Source organism: Gymnoscopelus microlampas (assembly GCF_963454915.1).
Source record: "Gymnoscopelus microlampas genome assembly, chromosome: 6".
Taxonomy (NCBI): domain Eukaryota; kingdom Metazoa; phylum Chordata; class Actinopteri; order Myctophiformes; family Myctophidae; genus Gymnoscopelus; species Gymnoscopelus microlampas.
The window spans coordinates 22,831,684-22,857,348 of record NC_139943.1 but is presented as its reverse complement, the minus strand read 5'-3'; the positions used below and the strand labels follow the sequence as shown (position 1 = coordinate 22,857,348).

Sequence of the window (25,665 nt, the reverse complement as noted above, 5' to 3'; positions counted from 1 at the left end):
AAATATATCGAAACTTTAATCTTGCTCATGTAGGTTTATTGATTAATCGAGGAGCAGGGTTTTATTTGATTTATTTTGATTTATTCTTTATTTATTTCTTAACGAATCGACACAAAATAATGAATCCATTTTTAATAATCGACAAAATCGATCAGTCTGATTAACCACTTGAGTCCTGTATTGTAGTTTGTTGTACAATGGTGACGTACAAATAGTGAAAATAGGCAATCTACAAGCTCAGAATATGTTTCCATGCGACGCGTTGTGAGCTTGTAGATCTGATATTTTCACTCTTTAAAAAAAAATCATCCATTTATTGTAAAAATAATGATAATCGTGATTTGTTTTCAAGCCAGCCCTAATTTACACAACTATAGCTGACAACGAATGATTTGCAGGCTACTGGGGATGCAAAAGGTATACCATATTAAAATAATGATTATCTTTATAATACTCACTGACTGGCTGAACCTTGCAGTATAACCATTCCCAGGCCCATGTAAGCCACTCAGATGCTTTGGTTGCAAGCTGGCCATTTGAGTGCAGCTCTTGAAGGAATGTATCCATGGTAACCTGTGTATACAGAACGCGGTTGGATGGGAGTGTCATAGTCCATCTCTGCTCAGATTTTCTCCACATGAACGCAGATCCTCAATGGGCAGGTTATTGTTTGTTGACATGAGTTGTTAACCACGCCTCTCTCATAAAACAACTAAACTTACACTACTTTTGACAGATAATATGTGACTCCTTAGCAGTGGTGGAAATAGTACTCAAATGTTTTACTTAAGTAAAAGTATCAATACTGCAATATACTCTGTTACAAGTAAAAGTCCAGAATAATGAATAATCAAAATGTACTTGAGTAAAAGTACAAAAGTATTGGTATCAAAATGTACTTAAACCAAAAGCAGATAGTAGGCTACTCATTATGCAGAATGTCCCATTGTAATTATAATCAAAATCTACAAAGTAACGAGTAACTAAAGTTTTCAAATATTGTAGTGGATTAAAAGCATAATATTTGCCTCTGAGATGTAGTGGAGTAGAAGTAAAAGTACTGACAACAATTGGAAATACTCCGGTAAAGTAAAAAATACCTACAAAATTGTACTTAAATACAGTACTTGAGTAAATGTACTTAGTTACTTTACATCACTGAATCCTAATAGCCTATACTTTGTTGACTGGGGTCCCCCCACCCAGGGGTCTACAAGCTATAGCCTACTTGGTCCCTGCCTTTTTCCCTCTACACCAAATCTCTTGGCTGAAAATAGCTGATCTACAAGCTCACGATGCGTCACGTCATGAGCTGTTGCTCTGCTGGCAAAGTGTGAAATACTGCATGTTCCTCACAAAGTCAGATAGAAAAAGAAAAAGATTGTCATCATCACTCAAACACAACCGAAAAAAAAAATCCAGTTATACCACTTGTTGTTATTGCTCAAATAATAAGACTTTGATCTAATATTGTAGATCAGCAATGAAACAAAAAAGGATACTATTTCAATCACTAAATGACATATATATGCGTACATCATATCAGATTCATCGGTTGGTAATTAACCGTTTTACTTCTTATGGTGTTCTTACAATGTTATTAACAAGACTAGGCTAAGAAAACTTTATTCACGTACTTGTATTTATTTATTTATCATATATCCATTTTTGTTTTTATAATGTGTTGGAATACAATAATATACTCTGAGTATGAAATGTGTAGCCTGAGTCAGTGGTTCTCAACCTTTTCAGGCCGTGATCCCCCAAAGCCCAAAAGAATCATATTTGAACTGGGGACCCCCACCCTGACAAGCACTTGGCATGTAGGAGTTGAGGCATTACATTTAGTTTTACTTGGTTCTATAAATATTGTGAAAAAAAGCCAATCTACAAGCTCACAACACCACGCAACACTTCACTGTCATCTGGGGATCGAACCCCCCAAAAATCATGTGGAGACCCCCCTGGGGGTCCATTGTCCTAAATTGTACAATGGATTTGTTCAATAAAGTTGGATATATTTGAAATCTTATTTTGAAATACGACTAAACTCTTATGTTGAAAGGAACCGGAAATAGCAGATCAAACGCGGTTGCAGCTTTATTTAATGTTACAGTCATTTGCTAACGACGGACAGGCGCAAATATTATCTATTGTATTTAAACGTGTTAATATTCAACATTTTACATTTGTTGTCCCCTGAAGATAATAATCTGCTGAAATAAACTCCCAAAAGGTAAGACTTCGTTAGTTTTGAACTCAAACGCTGCGTTCTTGCTTCTCAAGCGGACAACAGGCCACCATAGCTAATTGTTGTTGTTAGCTAACATCAATGAATCAAGTTATCAATGTTTTTAAATTGTCAGCTTACATGATTATGAAAACATAGGACTGTGCGCACTACGCAGCAGAGCAGCAAACGCATCCCCTCTCTGTTGGGTTAGACATAGTGTTTTATATTTGCTGGTAATGTGGTATTTTGGTGTTATTTGTTATGCTATGTTGATTAATTGAATACATGGACCTCAATGTAAACAAGTCCTCAGGACCTTTTGGGGTTATCATTTTAGACCAAGTGTATGACTGTACTCGTGCTGTTTTCATTTCTGTCTAATAAAGTATTCAATCAATCAATTCCCTCTCTGTTGTCTATTGTTGTGTACTATACAGAAGAATGGCTGCAGATTGGTTGGGTAGTTTGGTGTCAATAAACTGCGGTCCAACGTTGGGGGTCTATCAAGGAGAAGTGTCATCTGTGGACCAAAGCAGCCAGACCATCTCCCTCAGGCAGCCTTTCCACAATGGGGTCAAGTGCTCTGTTCCCGAGGTCACTTTCAGGTAAAGTTAAGTTAACCCCGTTAAGAAAGACCTGCTGATGCCGATTCTTCAAATGCCTTCTAATTACAGTAGTTCTCAAACTTTTTAGTTTTTTTACAAAAAATATTTAACACTTTTTTATTTTATTTTAGTAGTAAATAGTAGTTGTACAAGCTCGTAGTGCTGTGAGCTTGTACATCTGCTATTTTTGAATATTTTTAAATCATTCAAATCTAAAATGACACGGATGCTTTCCCGGTTTTAAAGCAGTAATTTACGATATCCGTTATTTGCTTGACTGAGTGTGGAGTCGACTGATTTACTCTTCTTTCTCACCTATTAAAAATAGTGCCATGGACATCAAGGAACTGAAGATTTTGGACATTACTAATGGTAATGTGAGGAATGGCTCTTCTGTGTCTGCAAAGTTAAGCAGCGGTCCAATTGCAGTACCAAGGGATGACCCCAGGACCAAGGAGAGGCTGAACTCTCCACAGCACTGCTCCAAAAGTTACGGGGAACGCCACCTGGATGTACCTGGTCAGCCTAAACAAGGATTCCGTCGCAGACACAACTCCTGTAAGTTCTAGTGTTATAAACATATTTGTGGCCAGACACCTTATTTTTCTGTGAAGATGCTTAACCCAGTGATTATTTTTCATGTCAAGGACCCCCAAATTAATTTATATTTGGCCGTGAGGGTGTACAGGGACAAGATTTGTGAAAATATTCCAACATATTGAAAGCATCTGTTACTTACTACATACATGTACAAAGTGGTGAAACAGATTTTTGCTGGGGTCCCCCTGTGACCCCCTCAAGGACCCCTGGGGTTCCCCGGACACTACTTTGAGAACCTCTGGCTTTAACCTATCTGTAATTGTTTGTTCAGGGTCTTCAAGTAGTCGGGGAGCGAACCAGGTCACTCCCAAGAAGAATGGGGTGAAGAACGGCGGTCAAATGAAGCTCAGAGACGACGAATGCTTTGGCGACGGCATGGATGATGGCATGGAGGACTTTGACTTTGAGGGGAACCTGGCGCTGTTCGACAAAGCGGCTGTGTTCTCAGAGATCGACACGTCAGAGCGCCGCGGTAACGGAGCACGGTCACGCGGTACACCTCAGGAGCAAACACCGACACGTTATCGCCATGATGAAAACATACTGGAGGTCAAACCCATCGTCTATAGACAGATCACTGTACCACACCCTGGAGACAAAGAATTTTGCACTGGCAAGTATTTAATGGGCTTACTTTATGAATTGTAGTGCTACATATTAATTAATATTTCTTAGTGTTTAGTATTGTCAGTTATAAGTACCCTTTTCCCTCCTTGTTTCCTTACAGATTCAGGGCTCATTGTGCCTACTATATCATATGACTTCCGCAAGCGCCTACTGTCGGTAGCAGAGCGTCACGGCCTCTCGTTAGAGCGGAGACTAGAGATGACAGGCGTCTGTGCAAGTCAGATGGCCTTGACTTTGCTGGGTGGGCCCAACAGGTAAGCAATCTATTAAATACTGTACTTAATTAACACATTGAGTGCCATAAACGGTCCGGACTGTTTTTGAGAATCCATGCACCATGTGCCACTAACGGTCCGGAACGTTTTTGGCCGATTTTTATTTTTATACGTGGGGCCCACGTGGAGCGCTCTAACGAAACTTTGGTATCATCCAAGGAGTCTCTGAGAAGCAGAGGCCGGATGTGGATCCATGTCAAAAATCCTTCCGGTCGGCCGCTCCAATGTTAACTCCTTGACTAAAAGCTTAATATCTCCATTTCTTTTTAACGTGGTGGAAGTGAGCCGTTTTCGATCGGCGATCACTCTGCAATGGAGGATCGCGTTATAAATATTATTGTTCCAGGCGTTAGTCGGGACCCTCCGCCGTCTCGCACGCACGCTTTGCAGCACGAAACATATCAACGTAAGTGGATGGAAGATATGCAGGCACTGAACGTACCCTATTTTAATGAACCTCTGGCACACAATGTGTTAATACAACAAAACATATTTTCTGATGAGTGAGAAGAAACTTGGCACTATTCAGGTATTGCCTAAAGGTCCCTGCTGAATGCCGTCTTGTACGTTCCTTACATGTAGCACTGTGTGATTGGGATAAAATATATTATTCATAATCCACTTTGTCAGACTTCGAATTGGTCTAGCTGTCACATTGTCCGATGAGTCTGTCAGTTGACGTATGCTGGGGTAATGTTTACCTCAAGAAAAGGGCGCACATCTGGACATACTGTCGGAGACTTATGGCAGAGCAATTGGCCTTTGACCTCCATCACTTAAATTAGGCTTAGGAAAAATCGCAGTTGAAAACTTCGGTTGTGGAAGGGTGTCCATAAAAATGAGTTCACATAGACTTGTCTCCAACAGTGTCTCTGCAGTTAAACTTTACACTGTGTAGTTGAAGCCAATCAAATACAGAGTCACAACTGATGGGACGTTTTGTTTCAGGCATTCAGACAGTAGGATCTCAGTCCATGTCTACTGCAACATCGGACGGCATATATCAGGACAATTTGTCGCTTCTAGTTTGCTTGTTCGCTGTGTGTTCACTGTGTAAGACTATAGTTTGTTCTTTGCAGACTGACCCCTAAGAATGTGCACCAGCGTCCAACAGTGGCGCTGCTGTGTGGCCCCCATGTCCAGGGGGCACAAGGCATCAGCTGTGGCCGCCACCTCGCCAATCATGAAGTGGAGGTCATCCTGTTTCTACCAAAATTTGTCAAGATGCTTGAGTCGGTCACCAGTGAGCTCAACCTCTTCAGCAAAACTGGTGCTAAACTGGTGTCAAATATCAAAGGTAGGTCTGTTTTATTGCAGGGATTGTATTATTTACTTAAACGGAGGATAGCAAGATGCAACCATGACAGCTTATATTTCCACAGAGAACTTTTTTTCAAGCTTGTCTCAATGTATTTATTGTATGAAACGCATATTATCGCTCAGTGTCACTGCAAAGACTTTCCCTGGACCAAACGATGAATACTAAAATATCCTATACCCAATACTGTATCTTAATCTCTTGCTCGGCCAGGCGAGATGTATCATCTGCCACCCACTGATGTCAGAATTCGTCAGTGGGTGGTGGAAACTAGGCTGCTACAATGATGCAGAGAACATTTGCAAGTATTGTGGATGTTATATGTGGTGTCTTGGTGTTAATCTGTTAAATGTAATTACATTTTCTTTTGGATGTGTGTGCTTTATAAACTTTTTATTTGTATATGTGGACTTGTATGCCTATTAACTGGAAATAAGGTTGAAAATTGTTGAAATACTGTAATACTTAGACCTGGAACACCTATATGTTGTTATACCTTTCAAGCCGGGAACACCTCTGTGTGAGGATTTAGAAGGCGTTTTTAAAATCGGCCTCACGTCTAAATGGGTCAATTATTCACACTGATATGTCAGCAGGTCAACCAGCACTTAAAAACCAAGTCACCTTGTTTCTCTCCTACATTGCAGACCTCCCAGACAGCCCCGTGGACCTCATCATTAACTGCCTGGATTGCCACGAGAGCACATTTCTGATGGACCAGCCTTGGTACAGAGCTGCGGCCAACTGGGCCAACCAGAACCGGGCTCCAGTACTCGGCATAGACCCGCCAGTGAGCGGACAGGGGCAGGCGGTGGAGGCCAAGTGGTCCCTCTCTCCGTGTCTCCCGCTCCCCTTGGCTGAGGGGGCTGGCAGGGTCTACCTCTGTGATATAGGGGTTCCCTGCCATGTATTTCAGGAAGTAGGGATCAAATATCACTCTCCCTTTGGGTGCAAATTTGTCATTCCCTTGCACTCTGCATAATAGGACTGATGCACCATTTGGGGTTTTGGGGCCTTAAATTCTTGAAAGTGTTTCATTCATTTCATTATCATGAAAGTCGTTGCCTATGTGTAGGACTTGTCCCACTCTGTTGCTTTAGGACCATTGTGTGGTACATCACTTTTACAGGGATTTAATTGCATGAGACATGAGAACATCTAGCTCCAGAGCTAGAAAACATCTGTTTCCTTATTTTCATGGATTAACAACATTTGTTAATGTCTTACTTTGACAAGATGTTAAGTTTCTCTTATGCAAGCTGCAGTCGGTATGTAGATACCATTGTATTCACATGGTGGTACAATTGGAAATGCATCATTTACATTTCTGCATTAGTAGAATAACTGAAGTGAAATAGTTTATTACATTAAAGGGGAAGAATAACTAAACAATTTTAGTGTTAAATGACAAATTCCTCAAACTTAACCGTTGACTAACTGCAGTGCAATCACTGAAGTAATTCAGGTTAATACAGTGTTGACTGCATTCTTTTTTTTTACACAGTATTGTCTGACATGTTAAAGCAGTAAGCTCTTGTTGCCACTTAATGTGACACTTAAATTGTACTTTTCTATCTTTAGATTGTAAAATGCCAGAATACTTGGAATTGTGATTATATACAGTACAATGTTTAATTGAATTGAAACATTTCATAGTTGGCATTTGTATAAACATGCCGTTCTTACAAGCTAAAAACTATAATGTATCAGGCAGCTATTGGTAGAATCCTCCATGGTGCTGTTATGGACTAAACGTCCGGGTAAAATTGGGAATTGGCATAATAAAAAAAAATATATATATATATATATATATGAGTTTTCTTTCAACAAGAGTTGTGGAATTAAGCTGATATATTCCATAAAATAAACTAGGTGAAAAAAAAGGAAGAAAACAAACTTAATATTGACACCAAGGTACCGTCAGATAAATGATGGTCCGTTTTTCACGTTAAACTTTGTAGGTGCTAATAGTTAACTGCCTTGTGATCTTGTTTTTAATCTAGCATTAAAAACGGAGTTGTGAATCCCACACTTTAAAACCTCCTTTATTCTCTGAGGGATACATTAAGATTGTAAATCAGTCCATACACTATCTACACTGAGGAGCAGACTTTTGAGCAAGGTGCATTATTTGTGATGAATCCTACAATATTGTTGGTGGTTTATTCCTTGTGATCTACAAACTATAACTATACTCAAAAGCCGAGAGGAGCTTGTTTTGCTTTGTCTTGGGGTTGTCCCTCTGTTTAGGCGGCTCTACTTGTCTTTGTAAGTTTACCTCCATTCATGGTACCAGATATGTCTACCCACTGGTTCTACACTGGGCTTCCAAAAACTATGAAACATTAAGTCATGTTAAACCAGGATTTGTGTAAAACATGACGCATGATCCAATCCTGGTTTGAAATTTGAATATAGTATGTTCATGTAGGTATCTGAAAAAGCACTGAACTCCAGCACAAATCATCTTTGTTGTGTAAGCTCTCATGCCCATTATAGACCTCGTTCGATCAGTGAATTGTTGGGAAGTTCCGTTATTGGACAAAGTTGAATTCCTGGTTACTCAAACATTCCACTGGTGAGATGTTCACATCACCTGATAAGACCAATGTTGAAACTATATTTGAAACGGTCATCAAATGTTACGGCAGCACTACATGGGTTGAGTTATTTGTTTTGCGACAGAATGAGTGCTTTGCTTTGTGACATCGGATAAGTGCTATGATTTGTGACATGGGATTAGTGCTTTATTTTGTGACATGGGATTAGTGCTTCATTTTCAGACATGGGATGACTGCTTTGTTTTTCCACAGTCACCAGAGGGAGATGATGGTATATTTTCTATTAACCTGCTACAATACCCATTCTTTGTTTTAAAGTTGTGTTTCAGAAGAGGAATTCCAAGAAATGTGAAAGAAGTTGACCTTAGTGTTACAATATTTTTTTTATTTTTATGCAAGATGTGCTTGGTGACTTAAGTTTGTTTACAAGTGTTTAATTCTGTGATCTGCAAATGAGAATCTTGACAATGTGAGTGTAATCAGTTTGCTTTTCAGCTAAGCAAGTGCACATTTGGCCAATTTTATATTGGCAGTCAGGAAGTAATGCAGTATTTTCAGCAGATGTCCTGGCATTGCTTTTGAGAACCATGATTATTGTGCAAAATACAATCTTGTCATGGCTTTAAACTGGAACAATAAAAGATTTACTCACCATTTTGTTGACTTCAATACCTTTTGTCTGTCTTAGGGTTTGTGGCAGTTTTGCTTAAATGTTAATTCTTTGATTTAGGTGTGTCTGTTGTGACTGTCCCTGCTGTTACACACTAACACCTATTATGAAATCCACAGTTAATGTCATTACCTAAAGCTGTGTTTACTAGTCAAAATGTCTGACCTGACTCCGTGGTAAAGGTAGTTTTATAATTAAAACATTTTGTCTAGATAACTTAATGATCACTGAAAAAGTGTCTTTGGCTTGTCCCCAGTGTGGGGTAAATTGATAATGTAAAAAACGTAAAACGTAATACATCCCATAATCTTCGTAAAATTATTCACCTTTATACAGTATATCAGGAGTTCAATAAAATCAATTGATATTGCAAAAGAACACCAATAGGTTCTCTAGTTAATTCACTGTGTAGGCCTGTGGTTCTCGACCTTTTCATGCCGCGACCCCCCAAAACAATCATGTTTGAACTGGGGACCCCCACCCTGATAAACACTTGGAATGTAGGAGTTAAGGCATTACATTTTCGGTTCCACAGATGCATATTGTGAAAATAGCCGATTTGCAGCAGTTGTGAGGTTGTAGATCTGCTATTTTCACAATTTTGCCTCTTTCTTATATTATATGTTTGACCAGATGTATAGTATAGTTTGTTGATAACTTTTAATGCAGTAATGGTCTTTCTTTCTTTTTGAGGTGTTAACAAGGTCTTAAAAGTCCCAACAAAAAAAAATCCCCTGGGGGTCCCTTCCCACAGGTTGAGTAGGCTACTACTGGTGTAGGCTACACTTGATCCAAACCATCACATGGCGACATCTAGTGGCCAAATGTAACCTCACCGCCTGGGGGCCACGACGCAACCATAGCAACGTTCACCATAACAGTCCTTAACCTTAACTGCTGTGCTCTGCATTGCTGTATTTCTAGCGTCTTCTCCTCCGTGAATTTAGGGATAAGTCTAACAATAGCAGATCGTTCAACGTTTCCACCCACGTGCACTAAAGTATGAATGAAACGTTCGACCCTCCGCTTGAAGCTGCAGAAGAAGCGGCTGCAGGACCTTCGTTGGGCTCAAAAGACCCACAGGAGAGAATAGCTGCTCGCCACCTCCGTATAGCAGCACGACATGAAGCTAATACAAGGTAAAACTGACCGCCTGGCGAGTTGTGCTACTACTTGTCACTTGGTGACAGTCAGGCAGGTGTTGTAAGTATGTAGATCTGCTATTTTAACTATTATTGATCCCCCCCCCCCCCCCAAAGTAGCCTACTTTTGAATACTTAAGTATGTACTTCTTGAATACTTACTGTAAGTATTTTTTAAAAGAAAGTACTCCAGCACTTTAGCTCAAGTACAAACCTGAGCAATTTTTTTGATTGATTGAAGCGCAGACAGTACAGTTAGATACAAATGGATGCTAAAAGGATTATATATAGTACCTTTATTAGAAGGATAACCCCCTTGAGATGTCTGATGAGATCTCTCATTTCTGGTGATAGGCAACTTTCACTTGAAGTTGAGTAGGCTAATATTTGACCAGGAGTTAATACTTTGACTCGAGTACTGTGTCCACAACTGGATTTAACCACACCAACCCTGTGCCTTAACGGGGGCCTACGTTATATTTCTGAAATAATTGATATAGAATGTTTGTTCAGTAACAGGGGTCTCCTCCTCTCTCCAGCTCTAGTGAACTGAAAATAAAACTCAGATGGGGCACCAATGTTATTCAATCAGGACTCAGGAGAGAGTAGGCTACCCATTATTTATATATATATATTTAATCTCACATAACCATTCTGCATCTATAATTTAATGCATTAAAATGCATTAGGTTATATTATGGTTAAGTTAAGGCATGGGACTGGTGTGGTTTTAGCTTTTAGTACAGCAGAGTCACGCAACGAAAACAGCAGATTTAAAGCTCTCAGCACATCTCACCACAATCTGTTGTGTGCTTGTAGGCTACATCAGCTATTTTCGGTGCAATGCGGCATGTGATCCGCATACTTGTTACATTCAACACCATGCACCCACCTGTCTCCTTAGACAAGAGCAGGGAGGTGACCTCATGGGTGACAAGCAAGAGATCAAAGAGGAGAGGAAAAGCCAAGAGCAAGTGGATAAAAGTCAAAAGGTTTGTTGAGGCGCTCACATGATTGAGTTGCTTTCTTGTTTAGAAAACATATTTAACAAGGAAATTCACTTCACAACATTTAACAGCATTTTGTGAATTCAGATAAAGCCAATTCTTCCTATTGTTCAGACCGTTAAGACCAGCTCCTTTCTTGACTCGTTACCTCCCTTTTAGAGAGTCATCACCCTGCTGAATGACGGGACTGAGATAGTCACCAACATACAAACAGCTCTCCATGCCAGAGAGTCTCACCGGAGGACACAACTGAGAGAGACTCAAAGACTAAGGTAATGTCCCACATTTAGTAAACACATGATGCCTAGCCTCCATATTCTGGATGCGAACATTCAGCAAAACGGTTCTACAAATCTGGTATTTAGGTGACATTTTATATGGGATTAGAACTCATGTCCATCCCTGTTTCCCTCCATCCCCTGCCCACCCAGAGTGGAGGAGATAGAGAGCGAGGCCGAGTCCAGCCAGGACAAGTTTGAGGAGATCAACAGAAGGTGGATGAGCGCGGAGGGGAAGGTGATTCCTCAGGAGGTGGCAGAGACCCTGAAGAGCCAGCAGCAGCTGTGTGCTCAGCTGCTCCAGGACAAGAACAAGCTCATCACAGACCTGCAGCGGGTACACTGTCAAATCCTGTGTGTTCATTTAACTCTGAGAGTCTGCAAATGGAGCCAAATGGACCCTTTATTTATCCAGTAACAAATACGTTGATACGTTTTTTGCAAGAATGCACTTGACAAGAGGCAGAAATGTTAGAACATGTGTAAAAATTTACAAATACAGCACAAGCCTCCATAAAAGAAACATACATGCTGACTACCGAACAATGCTCCACTGAGAGTCCCTGAAGTTTAAAAGTCTAACAGTCACCGACCAAATAAATTCAATGAAACATGAACAAACACCAATAAATAATAAACCTTAAAGCAAGAACTACCATTGTAATCCTATATTAAAATGTCTGTGTGGAGTTTGCATGTTCTCCCCGTGTCCCTAAGGGTAGGTACCCTCACAAAAACATGCAGTAATCCTGGTCTCTATACTGCCTCCCCCTGGTCATCCGGGGCGCCTGATGGAGGGGAAAGGAACTGGTTGGAATAACGTGTTCCTTCTACACGCTACGTCCTACCAGGGAAACTCCCCCGGGAGTTGGGTGATAAGAAGGCTTGTTAGCTCTCATGCATTGAAGGAGGCATGAGTTCGGCTCTGGGCTCTCCCCAGGCTGGCAGAGGGAGTGCCCAGGATTACTTAGACAATTGGCACTGGGTGAAAAACAATGGGGGGAAAAAATGGGTAGGCGGGCAGGCGGCGGACCACGGCCACGTCACTCAGACTCAGACATAACCATATTAGAAGTTCCCAATGCAGCTACGCCCAAATATGGAGTGTGTTGCCTAACCTTAATGTGTCATCAGGGCTTAAACAAATCAGTCAGCTCCATATATGGGCACAAAAGTGGGCATGCGTAGGCATGTGAGGGCTGCGTATCGGCCCGAACCTCTAGTCTTTTTAAAAGTCCTAAGTGAAATCACTAGTCATCAGTCATTTCATCAGTCAGCTGGGGACACCTCGCAACACACTTGTTTGCGTGTTTTGACAGGAGCTCAAAGCCAGTGATGACCGCTACGTTAAGGACTTGAAGAAGCAGGCAGAGGAGGTGGACCTGTTGATAGAGAGGATGGAGGAGCAGGTCAGAACTCTGAAGAAGACCTACAGGGAGGAGCTCGACCAGATGGAGGTAGGATGTGACATGACTCTCTCTACCCACTCTGCTACGGCCACCCTCAAAAGCACACCAATATCTAAGATTTATTTCAAAGATGTATATGCTTTACGTACCACTCTATTGCTATTACTCTATCTCCTTCAAACCCAGATGATGTGCATTTGTCCATTTTTGGGCACAGACAAAGATCTGACAAAAGGATGTGGTATCACCAGCATAATAGGGTGCAAGCTACTGAAATCATATACTCAACCATGATAGTCTCTGTTAAACCTTCAATATCAGCATAGTGATATTACATCAAAATATATAAACTATTAAGCAATACTATCACTTCCTGTTTCATATCTCCTGATTCTTTATATACTGTTATATGTGTTGTTCAGTGTTCACATATATTATTTAGATAGATGTGTGGCCACAAATGATAAGTATGTCATTTAGACAGCATGTTGTTTAGACAGATGCCAGATTTTATGTTATTATAATTGTTTAGCTTGTACCTTGTCTAGTTACTCTATAGCACTTCATTGTTTTTCTTTGCACTCTACTTATGTGACCATTAACCTCATTTGTTGACCAGGGTTTATTATGATCTTGCACTTTGTAAGTCAGTGGATAAGAGTGTCTGGCAGTTAGGGCTTAAGTGTCTTGCTCAGGGACACATAGACCGGGAAGTGAACTGGTGGTGACCTTCTGATTAGACGGCCTCTCTACCGCTGCGGCCGCCTTGTATACTGTATGTGTACCTACAGTATATCATATGCTTACTATATGTACTTATACCCTATACTTTTATACCATGATAAATACAGATCTAAACTAGGAAACCAAAGGCCATTCTTCCACTTTGCAGTCTTTTCCTCCCTTCAGTCAAACTAAGACGTACGTGTAGTTATAAGTGCTTGACTGTTTGGCTATCAGTCCCCCTACCCCTACCTTCAGAGCACCGTTGTGGTATGACACATATACACATATACTGTACATCTTATACACACCTTATCTGAGGAAGATCCTATTAGCGTCATGAGTGGGAGTACTATGCATAAAAACACTGGAAATTCTTGACCCTGACTTTAGAGTGGTTGTGCAGCCACACTGGCCGTCCTCCAATTGAATGGTCTTTGATCACGGCAGCAGCTGGGATTAGTGCTACCTGCATACTGTATGTACATCTGTACGTCTGTGTGTGTGTGTGTGTGTGTGTGTGTGTGTGTGTGTGTGTGTGTGTGTGTGTGTGTGTGTGTGTGTGTGTGTGTGTGTGTGTGTGTGTGTGTGTGTGTGTGTGTGTGTGTGTGTGTGTGTGTGTGTGTGTGTGTGTGTGTGTGCTAGTGGTGAGATTCTACTATTTCAGCCTACTGCTATCACCTATCAGCCTGGCTAATGATTGCATGTGGGCTGCTTGTGCCGTTCCCAGAACGCCTACATGCAGGAACGGAAGGTCCTGCTGACTGGAAACAGAAATAAGTGGGAGCAGTCTATGAAAGAGAGACGGGACAGGGAGGTAAGCATGATAGAAGTGATATAATCATTAACTCTCTCTTTCCTTCGCTCTCTTCCTCCTCTTAATCGTTCACTCTGTCTTTCCCTTGCTCTTTGCCACCCATAGACCGGTGCACTGCACAGATTGAAGGTTTCTTCCCCTATCTCAGTGGTTCCCAATCTGGGGTCCGGGCTCCCCTTTGGGGTGGGCGCCAAAGATCACAGGGCCGTGTGAGGCTAGCCTGGCTTTACCAGGCTAGTGTGAGGCCATGTCTGTTTGGAGGAGGTCCAAAATTTTAATTTTGGTCAATTGTAAATTGTTAAATTGTTAAATAAATTGTCAATAATAGTCTTTAAAAAAAAAAATATATATATATATATATATAGTAGATCTACAAGCTCACAACGCGTGTGGCACGTTGTGGGCTTGGAGATCAGCTATTTTCACTATTTGCTGTCGAAGTATGTCAGGCAAAATCACAAATGCGTACATGCACGTTTAGGGTGTCTCAGCTTTTGTCAGATGCAACAAGGGAGGGGGGGTTGTGCTCCAGGAAAAATAGGTTGGGAACCACTGTCCTAACAGTCACCCATGTCAATATAATGTCACGCTGCCTCCAGTTGCAGAACCTGCTGCAGAGGATGAAGAAGGTGGAGGAATTTGAGGCCTCACTTCAGAAGCTGAGATTGGAGAGCGCTGAGGAGTACAACACCATCAAGATCAAACTGGACACAGATGTTCAGGTCAACAAACACTTAATTTAATTTATGGTCATAATTTATTGGTCAGAATTTATTGAAAGGATAGCCCCTTGAGATAAAGCATCTCATTTTAGAGGGGGTCCTATACAATACTATACTTTTTATCACAGAGAAAGAATCCATGGTCCCAAAAACATAACCCAACAACAGGGTAGGAGGCAGGAGGGCTCTACTCAAAAGCAATGGATCCAGACCATAGACCCCGCCCAATCTCTGATAATCAGGCTAAATGGATCCTGCAGTCTTCTGAAAATTGTCACAAGACATCATGTTGAAACTCAAAAATGTGAGAAAATGAAGCCATCCAAAGGGTGTATAAGGAGCTGCATGTCCTCTAGGGGCTGCTAATGGTACTTTTATACTCATAAATTGTTTTTTTTAAATTATTCTCAAAAGCCCATTTTTGTTACTTCACTTTCTCCTTGTGTATTTGTGCAGTTTTTTAGGGGTATTTTGTTTTTAAGAATAGTGCTAATAATAAACAAACAAACAGGTGCTGGAGCAGGAGCTACAGCAGATGAAAGCGACCTACCAGCTGAACCAGGAGAAATTGGAATACAACGTGCAGGTGCTGAAAAAGAGAGACGAGGAGAACACCATCACCAAGTCCCAGCAGAAGAGGAAGATCAGCAGGTCTCACGCACGCACACACTTGATATCTTAATATCTTTGTGGGGACATCAAAACCACTTAAGAAAAATATGCATTTTTACCTAACCTGCTGGCCTGGGACAACTTAACCCTAACCTCAAAATCCATAACCCTGGCATATCCTAAAACAAACCATAACCTTAAGGCCTCACCCCTAAACCTTGTAAATGCTCCTCCTAATCCCAAACTGTTACCAATCATAACCCTTAAGTCTGAAGATCTTTTTCAACCATAAATCCAATTGAGAACATCTTTGTAACCGTGCTCACACACTCAAATGATCCAGTGCTGTGTGTGTATTGCAGACTGTGGGATGTGCTGAACAAGTTGAAGAGCAGGTGTGGCGCCCAGGAGAAGCTGTCTAAAGAGGAGATAGAGAGTTTGACTAGAGACTACAAACGCAGCGTGCAGGAGTGTAAAGACATACAGAAGAAAAAGAGGTGGGGATTCTCGCTCTTTCTCTGACTCTCTCTGTCTAATCAGGGATTGCCAAACGTTTTCAGCTTGAAACGCAAAAGGGAAATTTGGTGTATCCCCGTGTATTGGTGTATCAGAAATACATGATCAATTAACCACTATGTCCTTTTTCAAAAATAATGAAAATAGCCGACCAACCGGCTATTTCCAGGTCTTTCGAAAATTTCACAAAAGCTGTGTATAAAATGTTTTGGGAAAGGTTAAAAGACGGGATATTTACTTCAAGTTGCAACCCATAGATATGGGTCTGCGACTCAAAATTGGGTCGCCGAGCTACAGTATGTTTAGGAAACACTTGACCGTGACCTTTGACCCGCTCTGTCGTTCCAGGCACTTTGCAGCCGTCAGCACCGGCAGGTATGAGGAGGTGTGGCTTATGAGCGAGGCCGAGGTGAAGCTGTTGGTGGAGCAGGCTCTGGAAATCGACCGACTACTCCATGAGCAGCAGCTGGGTGTGGCCTGGGAGCGCCCCCCCGTGGCCTTCGCGGAGCGCCCGGGACACACCCAGACACGCGAACAGAACCGAGCCCAGAGGAGCGCACTGCGAGTCGCCTCCCACCTCGTCCGCTTGGGGCACAGCGGCCCGGGGACAAGGGACGCGTCTGCGGGACCGGCTTATGGGAGGACGGAGAGCGTGGCTGCGGAGAGGAGCGAGAGCCACGTGGAGGTGGACGAGGAAAGCGAGTGGAGCGCGGGGGAAGAGAGAGGGAAGGTGTCGACGTGGACGGTAAAGAGACTGCTGGAGGTGCTGTGTGACGAGGCGGTGAGTTCCACAGCCGAAGGTGAAGGTGTGTTATTGCACTTTAACATAAGGGATGTGTTCATCTACACTCTGAAAAAAGTGATTCTCAACCTTTTTCATTTCAAGGACCTCCACTTTGATATGGCATTAGGCCACGGACCACCATTTGATACGATCTCTGGGACCCCAATCTACAATTTAAAACATCTGTTTAGATTTTACTCTGAGAACGTACAAATATTCCACTTTTATACTCTCAGAGTTACAGACCTTAAAGGATCCAGACAGTCATTTAGCTGTGGACGCCCTGAAACCACCTCAAGGACCCCTGGGAGTCCCCAGACCACTGAGAACCACTGCTCTACAAAACAAGGACATAAAAGATAGATACAGAATACAGTGCCATTTGAACCTAGAAGGCCAGTCATGCTCTGTATGCAGCCTGGTTCATGGCTCAAGGTAGCAATATACTGTACAGATGAAACTTATACCCTGCAACCAGGAGTGGACAGGTCTACTGGAGCGTTGTGTGCCCTCTCCTTTGTCCAGTCCTCAAATAGAATTAAAATATATGACGAGTCGAGGCTTGACTGTTGATCGTTGATTTGTGGATTTGACTCCTAATCCTCTTGTCTAGGGATTCCTGATAGAGAGCAAACTCCTAAAGCTGCTGTCTCCTCTGAAGAAGGACGAACAGTCTCTCATGAAGTTGGACTCCATCTTCTCTGTGAGTTCTTATTGTACGGCCATCAGTGTTCACTAGTAGAAGATAGGCTGCTTGTTGTTAGCTGGTGTGTTTGGAGTACCAGATGGATGGGGTTTACTACATCTGACAGAAATGTATAGTTAATTACAAACCTTACTACAGGGCTGGGCGATATGGACGAAATATATTTGACCAAATTCTGAATAAGCTAAAATAGCACATATTTTTTACGAGTTTGCTATTTTTGCCAATTTTTGAAAGTATAAAAATAAGGCTTAAGATATTAAAATCAGGGAAACAAACAACACTTAGACGATACCTAGTCTCATATCACGACATCGATATAATATCCATCAATTACTGCCCAGCCCTACCTGACTATGTGGCCCCACATGGCAAACCTCACCCATGTGGTTATTCTACAAACCACAAAAGTTATTGGTTAGTATAGACTCCTGTTATGTTGTCTTCCAGGCCCTGGGCATTGAAAGTGACGATGATGTCTACAAACTGGCGGAATTCTTCATCAAGTACAGACAGCAGCAGAGAGAGAAGTCTGAGGTAAGCAAAGTGATGGCACCCTAACCCTTTTGGACAAACTGGGAGAGTAGGCAAATATAGAGGTTCAAGAAGATTTAACCACGTGATCACTACCATCCCTATTCTGAGCATGTCACAAGGTGAATTTGGTGGAAATAGGCGAACATTAGCTGAAAATAGATCTACCAGCGTTGTGAGCTTTGAGATTTGGTGTACAGGGAAAATAGGAGGGGACCAAGTAGACCCCTGGGGTCAACAAAGTATATAGGGTTTAAGTGGTTAAAGAAATAAAAAGGAGATACAAACGAATAATAAAGATGCAAAAAAAGAAACAATAAACCATTGTGCCATTCGTGCACCAGACGATTTAGCCCAGAAGTAGTTTAAACAGTAAATATTTTACTCTTTTAATATTTAGTGCTATTCTTTAATAAATATGATTTTAACTTAGGCGGCTGAAGTCCAGTGTATTTTCCACAACTAGCAGCAGTGTTATCTCTTCCAGCAGGGGGCGGGTGAGTCTAGTGGTACAGCAGAAGGAGAGGAGGACCTCATACATCCCAACGAGGTCCTGGCAGTTCTGAAAGCCTTCACTGCTCAGTGCAGAGAATCCAGGTCAGAACACACACCGTGAAATCTTCAGTGTTCATTTAACTCTGAGAGCATACAGATGTAACAACTCAAGAGTTACAAATATATATATATATGTGTGTATATATATATATATATATATATTAACTCTGAGAGCATACAGATGTAACAACTCAAGAGTTACAAATATATATATATATATATATATATATATATATATATAGGTCCTGGCAGTTCTGAAAGCCTATACTATAGTTAATACTAAGGATGTTACTGTGCAGCATTGAGAAGGTTTCTCTCCATGAAGCATACTGTACGTTTTGTTGTCATTTATGTTAATGCAAGATCTTCCTGGGTCTTACATAAAGACTGAATTGAATTGAATTGAAATATTATATAGAACGTACACAGTAAAATTGTCAGTGTTTATTTATCCAGTCAATTGGGTAAAAGTTTACACCCACAGTTAAATGAATACTATATTTAGACCTTTATGACTGAAGTGGTCATACATGGGTGGTCATTTGGTGCTTATAAGTGCTCATGGTGGTCCTAACAGGGAGCGATCGGCCTCTCATCGGGCCCTGGATGACTGGGACAACTGGGATGACTGTGAAGATGCAGCCTATTGGGACAGTTTGGCCAACGTCATTCCTGAGTCCAAACTGAAGGTCTGGGACGCGCTGGAGAATGCACTGGACAAGTACCAGTGAGTTGCACCCCCTAACAAATGCACACACACACACACACACACACACACACACACACACACACACACACACACACACACACACGCGCACAGTGTTGATTTCGTCGACTAAAACTATGACGAAAATCTTTCATCAACTACCTTTTTTGACGAAAACGAAATAAAAACTAAGTTATGATGACTAAAACTAAGACTAAATATACTGACAATTTCGTCAACAAATAAAAACTAGACGGAAATGTTAGGGAGGGACTAGTGGAGAAGAGATCCAGTAGAACTAAGACAAGTCATTTTATGTTTGGTTGCGCTCGGGTGTTGCACTCTGAAAATAGCCGATCTACAAGCTCACAACGCGTCGCGCTGCGACGCGTTGTGAGCTTGTAGATCGGCTATTTTCAGCATGCAACCAAGTGTATAATCAGGTATTACTACTATACATTTTTATGGTATTTAGTCGACTAAAAGTAGACAAAAACTAAAACATTTCAGATGACTAAAATATGACTAAAACTAAATGGAATTTTATTCAAAAGACTATGACTAAATCAAAATGTGTTGTCAAAATCAACACTGACACACACAGCAGTGTTTTCTCAAACTCCGTTAATCATGTCATCCAGAGTGGTCCTGGCAGAGAGGTCTAAGCTCATCACTGACACACAAAGCCTGAAGCAGAGGAATGCTGAGCTCCGCATGCTGCTGCACCAGTCTCTCAACTCAGTGGTACGTGTGTGTGTGTGTGTGTGTGTGTGTGTGTGTGTGTGTGTGTGTGTGTGTGTGTGTGTGTGTGTGTGTGTGTGTGTGTGTGTGTGTGTGTGTGTGTGTGGGTGTGTGGGTGTGTTTGTTTGTGCACTCTTCTGTGAAAAAAAAACACCACAGAAAACTATTAATAAATCCATCTTATTTCCTTTCAACATGTTGGGAAGCATAAAGATCAAAGAAAACATCCGCCCCCCCCCCCCCCCCCCCAAACAAAAAGAAGTGCTGCAGCACATTAAAGACTGTTTGACTGTTTGAGTGCGGATGTTTCCTTTGATTGTCGTGTTGTAAAAGGATCCTTGGCTAATAAACCTTATATGCCTTAATACATTCTAATTGCCCTCTATAACTAAAATTAAATATTTTTGTTTATTTTAGAAATAGTTCATATTTTACTCAAGGGGGACAACGTCTGTCGCTGGTTGATGATGTCATTTGTCCATGCGTGGTCCAGCCCTATGGAATGTATGGAATGCATGTGCTCTGAAAAACATCTTAATACTTCCGTTATTGCCCTTTAGTAAAAAAATAACAATTTCTAAAATAAACAAATTATTTAATATTTTTTGTTTTAACACATCGGGTGCCGATCACGGTCTGGACCGTGTTTTCACATAGTAGCGCTCTGGTGCCGATCACGGTCCAAACCGTGTTTGGTGTCTTTTTGTTTTTTTCGTTTTTTCTGACAAGGATGGGCCAGATGCATCATCGTGTCAAAAAACATGGCGCACATCCGCTTCCGCTCTATTTCCTTCTCTAAAACCCGTATAACTCCGAAACTTTTTACGCTGGGGAAAACGACTCATTTTGTGTGCACGATCGCTCCGCCATTGTTACTCGCGTTAGCCAGCACCATCGGCTAAAATGGAGACATGCTTTTTTTCTCATGGAATGCACGTCGTGGGGTCTACAGTGTAAACAGCGCTGCGCAGCTCAACGGTGAGATTTCGGCACCGAACGTAATCTGTTATTATAAAATGCTGGCACCCGATGTGTTCAAAAATTGTTATAGAGTGCAATTAGAATGTATTAAGGCATATGGCTTATTAGTCAGGGATCCTTTTAAGAATCTGCACCAAGGATTGACCTAAGCTTGTTGAGAAGCAGGCATAGAGATATGATCACACTGTTCATGTCAATGTATATAAGTTAGGGCAAAATTACAACCCATATAATAATATTCCTCCTAGCACAGTTACAAAACAATAGACATTAAATCAAACCCAACAACCGAAACAAAAAAATGACATTACTGTATCTCTCATTCTGCTTTCTGATAGGTCAATGCAGAGCTGGAGATACCTCCCACCCAGGTGATGCAACTGGGACCTAAGTGAACGACTACTTGTTTTTATTTGTCACATTTTCTATGAATGAAAACATTTACAGTTCTACAGACAAGGAGTAATCACGATTGTAAACATGGGGTAGGGCTTTTTGTTGATTTGTTTGTTTTCAAAAAGGTCCCAAAATAGCAAAAATAGCAGATCTACCAGCCCACAATAAGTCTCATCACAACGCTTTGTAAGCTTGTAGACATTAAGTAAAACTAGGAAAAGTCAACACTTATGCCATATCACGACATTGCGATCCAAAATCCCAGATGATATCTAATCCCATATCATGGATATGGATATAATATTGATTGTCCAGCTGTATTGGCTTCATACAGTATATTCCTGTAGCCTGGTATCATGTTGCACATTTTAGGATGTCATGGCTTTATTTGTTGTCTTGGTTCGACCGGATGGCTTGGAGAGCGTCACCAGCTCTTCATTCCTCATCTGTGTTGATCCAGAAATATTCCACCACTTTTCGACTTCTTCTCGGCGGGGCAGAGTCGGGTCTGTCGGGTCTGTCCCCTCCAATAGCAGGCAGGTCTCCAAAGTGGGGCGGACCTGTGTCCTTTCCCGTTTGTGGGGCTGATACTCTCAACATGCTCCTGAAATGTTACCAAAGTCAGCTCATAAACAGTATATAAAGTGTGTGTTAACATCATTAAATTATGTAATTAAATGTTACATTTTTATTTCAATCCATGGCAACTACTCAGTGTTTATTAATCAGCATTCATTTAATTCAGAGAGTGTACAGATGGAACCAAATGGACCCATAAGGGTCCATTTGTTAAATTAATACTTTCTGTCTCTGTTTAATGTGTAAACAGACAGACAGATATAGATAGATGTAGTGGGGCAATTGGAACGGAGAATAAAAGCTTTGAGCTTGTAGGTCAGCTCTTTTTTTGGCTATGGCCTTTTGTGGGTCCTTGGCATGGAACGGTTTGGTAACCCCTGAAGTGTTGGGTAAAGGCACTGTGTGTTGGTCAGTCATTTACCTGGATGAGCTCCTGTCAGCGTCCTCAGGACCAGGTTCAGGGGTGGAGATGTAAACAGGGTCTCCTTCCTGAACAGGAGGTACAATGCATGAGATTGATGACACAACACTAATGTTTGCATTTCACCTCTTTGGAATGAAACCTTTATTTTCTGATAGAAGACCATGTTTTGGGGGGGATTATGAATACAGTGATAGAGCAGCAGCAGTGTCTTAAACAGAGCCCGTAGCATTTTATTTTATTATTATTGTTTTTAAACTGGGTGGTAGGGTGGACTCGGGAGGCAGGGCCATCTCGGGATGTGGTCCCAGACTCGTGAACAACAAACATTTTCTAAATTATTTCAATCTACATGCTCACGTGAATTGTTTGAAAGATTCCTTTTTCTTTTTGCCTATAATGACATGCCTAAAATTGGGACACCAGTATAGGCTTTAACCACACCGGTAACACTTGCTATGCATCCTATGTCTATAATGCATTATAATCTGCTTATAACACGATTATAGTTATACGAACTAAAATACTCATAACCCTTTATAACACTTTTTCTCAACCAACGGTCCATGGACACATGGTCTTAAAAAATGACTGTTAAGGGCTTAACATAATTTGTTGCACGATACTAACACATTTTACCAAGCCCTTAATTAACAGTAATTATTTAACTGAAATATTATGCTAGTGGTCAGGGACGGCGCCAGGGGGGGGTCTTGGGGGGGGCACAAGCACCCCCTAGCGAAGGCCTAGCCCCCCCTAAGCACCCCCTGCCACAAACCCAATTTTTAAGATTTTTTTTATGGAATAAATAAATAAAATATATATAAATATGTGAAAAATAATTGACTGACTTCTATGTTACCGAATGATGGATCATGTAAAAAAGTACCAAAACCCACCCAAACCCGCACATTTTTCGACCCGAAACCGCAAAAAAAATCGTGCGCACGTGTGCATCGCTGCGCGCGCGTGCATGCGTCAAGCCCCCGCTGGAAAAAAGTCAGCCCCACCATAGCCCCCCCTGTCTGAATTCTCTGGAGCCGTCACTGCTAGTGGTCCAGAGCTCAAAAAAGGTTGAGAACCACATTCCTATCCTACGATTACCCTTATTCTGTTCTGTTACTTTATTCAGCCTTCCATATTAAACTCATGTTAACTGATACTGATTTGTAACTTATGTATGAGCGAGCAGACACATGCTTATATGGGCACATTTCCTAATAATGATGACTCAGATTCTAACTCCCTTTTCTTGACCTCCTACTTCCCCAGTAACTGACAACATTGACTCGTCATCTTAGGTCACTAGGTCATTTAGTGCACTGTTTCTCAACTGTAGTGGTCATGATTACGGGTGGTCCATGTCTGTCTCTTCTTGGCTATTGTGGTGGACAGGGACAGAATCTCATGTCATTTTCTGGCTTGAACCTTGCCCTGTATATACAGGGCACAGGGTACATCTTCAGGTATGCCAGCAGGAATACTACTGTCACAGAGATTGAAGTTTCTCCAAAATAAAGAAATAAATAATAATAATAATAATAATAATAAATAAAACAATCTTCACTTTCCTACATTACTGAATGCATCCAAAATATAAAAAATATGAAAATAATGAAAATAAATAAATAAAACAATCTTCACTTTCCTACATTATTGAATGCATGATCAGGGACCACATGCAATACCTCCACGGACCACCAGTTGAAAACCCCTGCCTTAGGTCATTGAATTACACTGCAAGTACAAACTCACTGTAAAATTCCTTGGGGTGCCGTCCTGGTTCTTTAGAATCTTAACCCTCTGATCGCTTTCTGTCATGCAGAGGAAATAGCTCTTGATGTTGGCCTGACACTGTGAGAAAACAATATGACATATGAACAGTGACAATGATACAACAACAACAACAATAATACTACTAAACTTATTTGTGTATGAGATTTAAGCTATTTGTATATGAGATATTTTAGCTCAATATACAGTAGGTGTGAAAAGTATAAAAGAAAAAGTAGTGAAACATTGAGTACCAGTTAATGCTGCTCGTGTTAAAGTACAATATACTGACTTCTTTATTTCACATGAAAGCCCTATTTACTTCTACAGCAAATATTTGTAACATGCACGTGGCCCACCCATCTGACCACTTAACACGGCAGCCCACAAACACTTGAAATTTTCAAGTGGGCCCTGATCCAGAAAAGGTTGAGAACCACTGCACTACAGTATACTTACTGCTTTGTTCTGCCTCATCGCCACAAGGTCCTCCTGAGCTCTGAACTTGTCTGCCAGGACCTGGTGTCTCTCTCTCCAGTTGAGGCACTCGCCGGTGCGCTCCTGTCTCTCCTTCTCAGCCAGACGTCTCTCCTGCTCGGCCTCCCGCTGAGCTTGGTTGGCCTTCTTGCTATGCTCCTCTGACACCATGGCCCTGCGCCTGGAGTTCTCCTCTCTGTGAGATACACAAGCATGTGCACGCACGCACGCACACACACACACACACACACACACACACACTCACACACACACACACACACACACACACACACACACACACACACACACACACACACACACACACACACACACACACACACACACACACACACACACACACACTGAGTAAATCTTAGCAAAGTCTTGGGTTAAAGTCTTGCTCCTCATTACGTGTTTGCATGTTATCTCTACTGTATGTTTTCATTTTCTTGCCTTAGTATTCTTCACATATTTATTGTTCAAATGCTCAACATCCTCATGTAGTTACAGTATTATTCTGATAGAACTTCATCAAATAGATCATAATAACGGAGGTGGGTGAGAGAGAGCAGGCACGTGACAGTGACTGAGGTTATGAAGCGGGTACCAGCTGTTAAAGATGTTTCTCCAAACACAGTGTCATCAGCATAGACCATAATTCCTTACCCACATGAACCCTAGTGTCCTTATTCTGGTAAGGCCAAATACCCTGGTTAGTACAGAAGGTACGTATCTCTCCTGGTGTGAGCTTGGAATTGGTTAAAGGTCTGAAGATCGAGTGAAAGAGGAAGTCTAGTTTGGGATATAGGATATAGAGTTTGGGATATAGTTGAAGACTCTGGGGTCATCGTTGGATCTGAGATTCCCTTCTCAGATCCAAACTTTAGTGATGCCTCA

At 41.5% G+C, this 25,665-nt stretch overlaps 2 protein-coding genes across 2 annotated transcripts; both read left to right on the top strand.

The window, feature by feature from the left end:
* The first annotated feature begins 2,094 nt into the window (after window positions 1–2,094).
* On the top strand, window positions 2,095–7,513 carry LOC311047235 (enhancer of mRNA-decapping protein 3-like). Its single transcript, XM_084059882.1, has 7 exons — window positions 2,095–2,236; window positions 2,671–2,838; window positions 3,167–3,396; window positions 3,710–4,051; window positions 4,166–4,319; window positions 5,420–5,637; window positions 6,306–7,513. Exons 2-7 carry the CDS (start codon window positions 2,675–2,677, stop codon window positions 6,638–6,640), a joined length of 1,443 nt encoding a protein of 480 aa, XP_083916008.1. The 5' UTR covers window positions 2,095–2,236; window positions 2,671–2,674; the 3' UTR covers window positions 6,641–7,513.
* Window positions 7,514–9,891: 2,378 nt separating this feature from the next.
* drc1 (dynein regulatory complex subunit 1 homolog (Chlamydomonas)) lies at window positions 9,892–21,594 on the top strand (the record flags this gene model as incomplete). The annotated part of the gene is made up of 16 exons (XM_084059490.1): window positions 9,892–10,028; window positions 10,936–11,023; window positions 11,198–11,310; window positions 11,470–11,653; window positions 12,636–12,773; window positions 14,179–14,265; window positions 14,865–14,987; window positions 15,499–15,638; window positions 15,962–16,096; window positions 16,464–16,896; window positions 17,513–17,602; window positions 18,056–18,142; window positions 18,627–18,736; window positions 19,272–19,421; window positions 20,042–20,144; window positions 21,461–21,594. The coding sequence occupies 16 exons, from the start codon at window positions 9,892–9,894 to the stop codon at window positions 21,515–21,517; spliced, it is 2,175 nt and encodes a 724-aa protein (XP_083915616.1). The 3' UTR covers window positions 21,518–21,594.
* Between the last annotated feature and the right edge of the window lie 4,071 nt (window positions 21,595–25,665).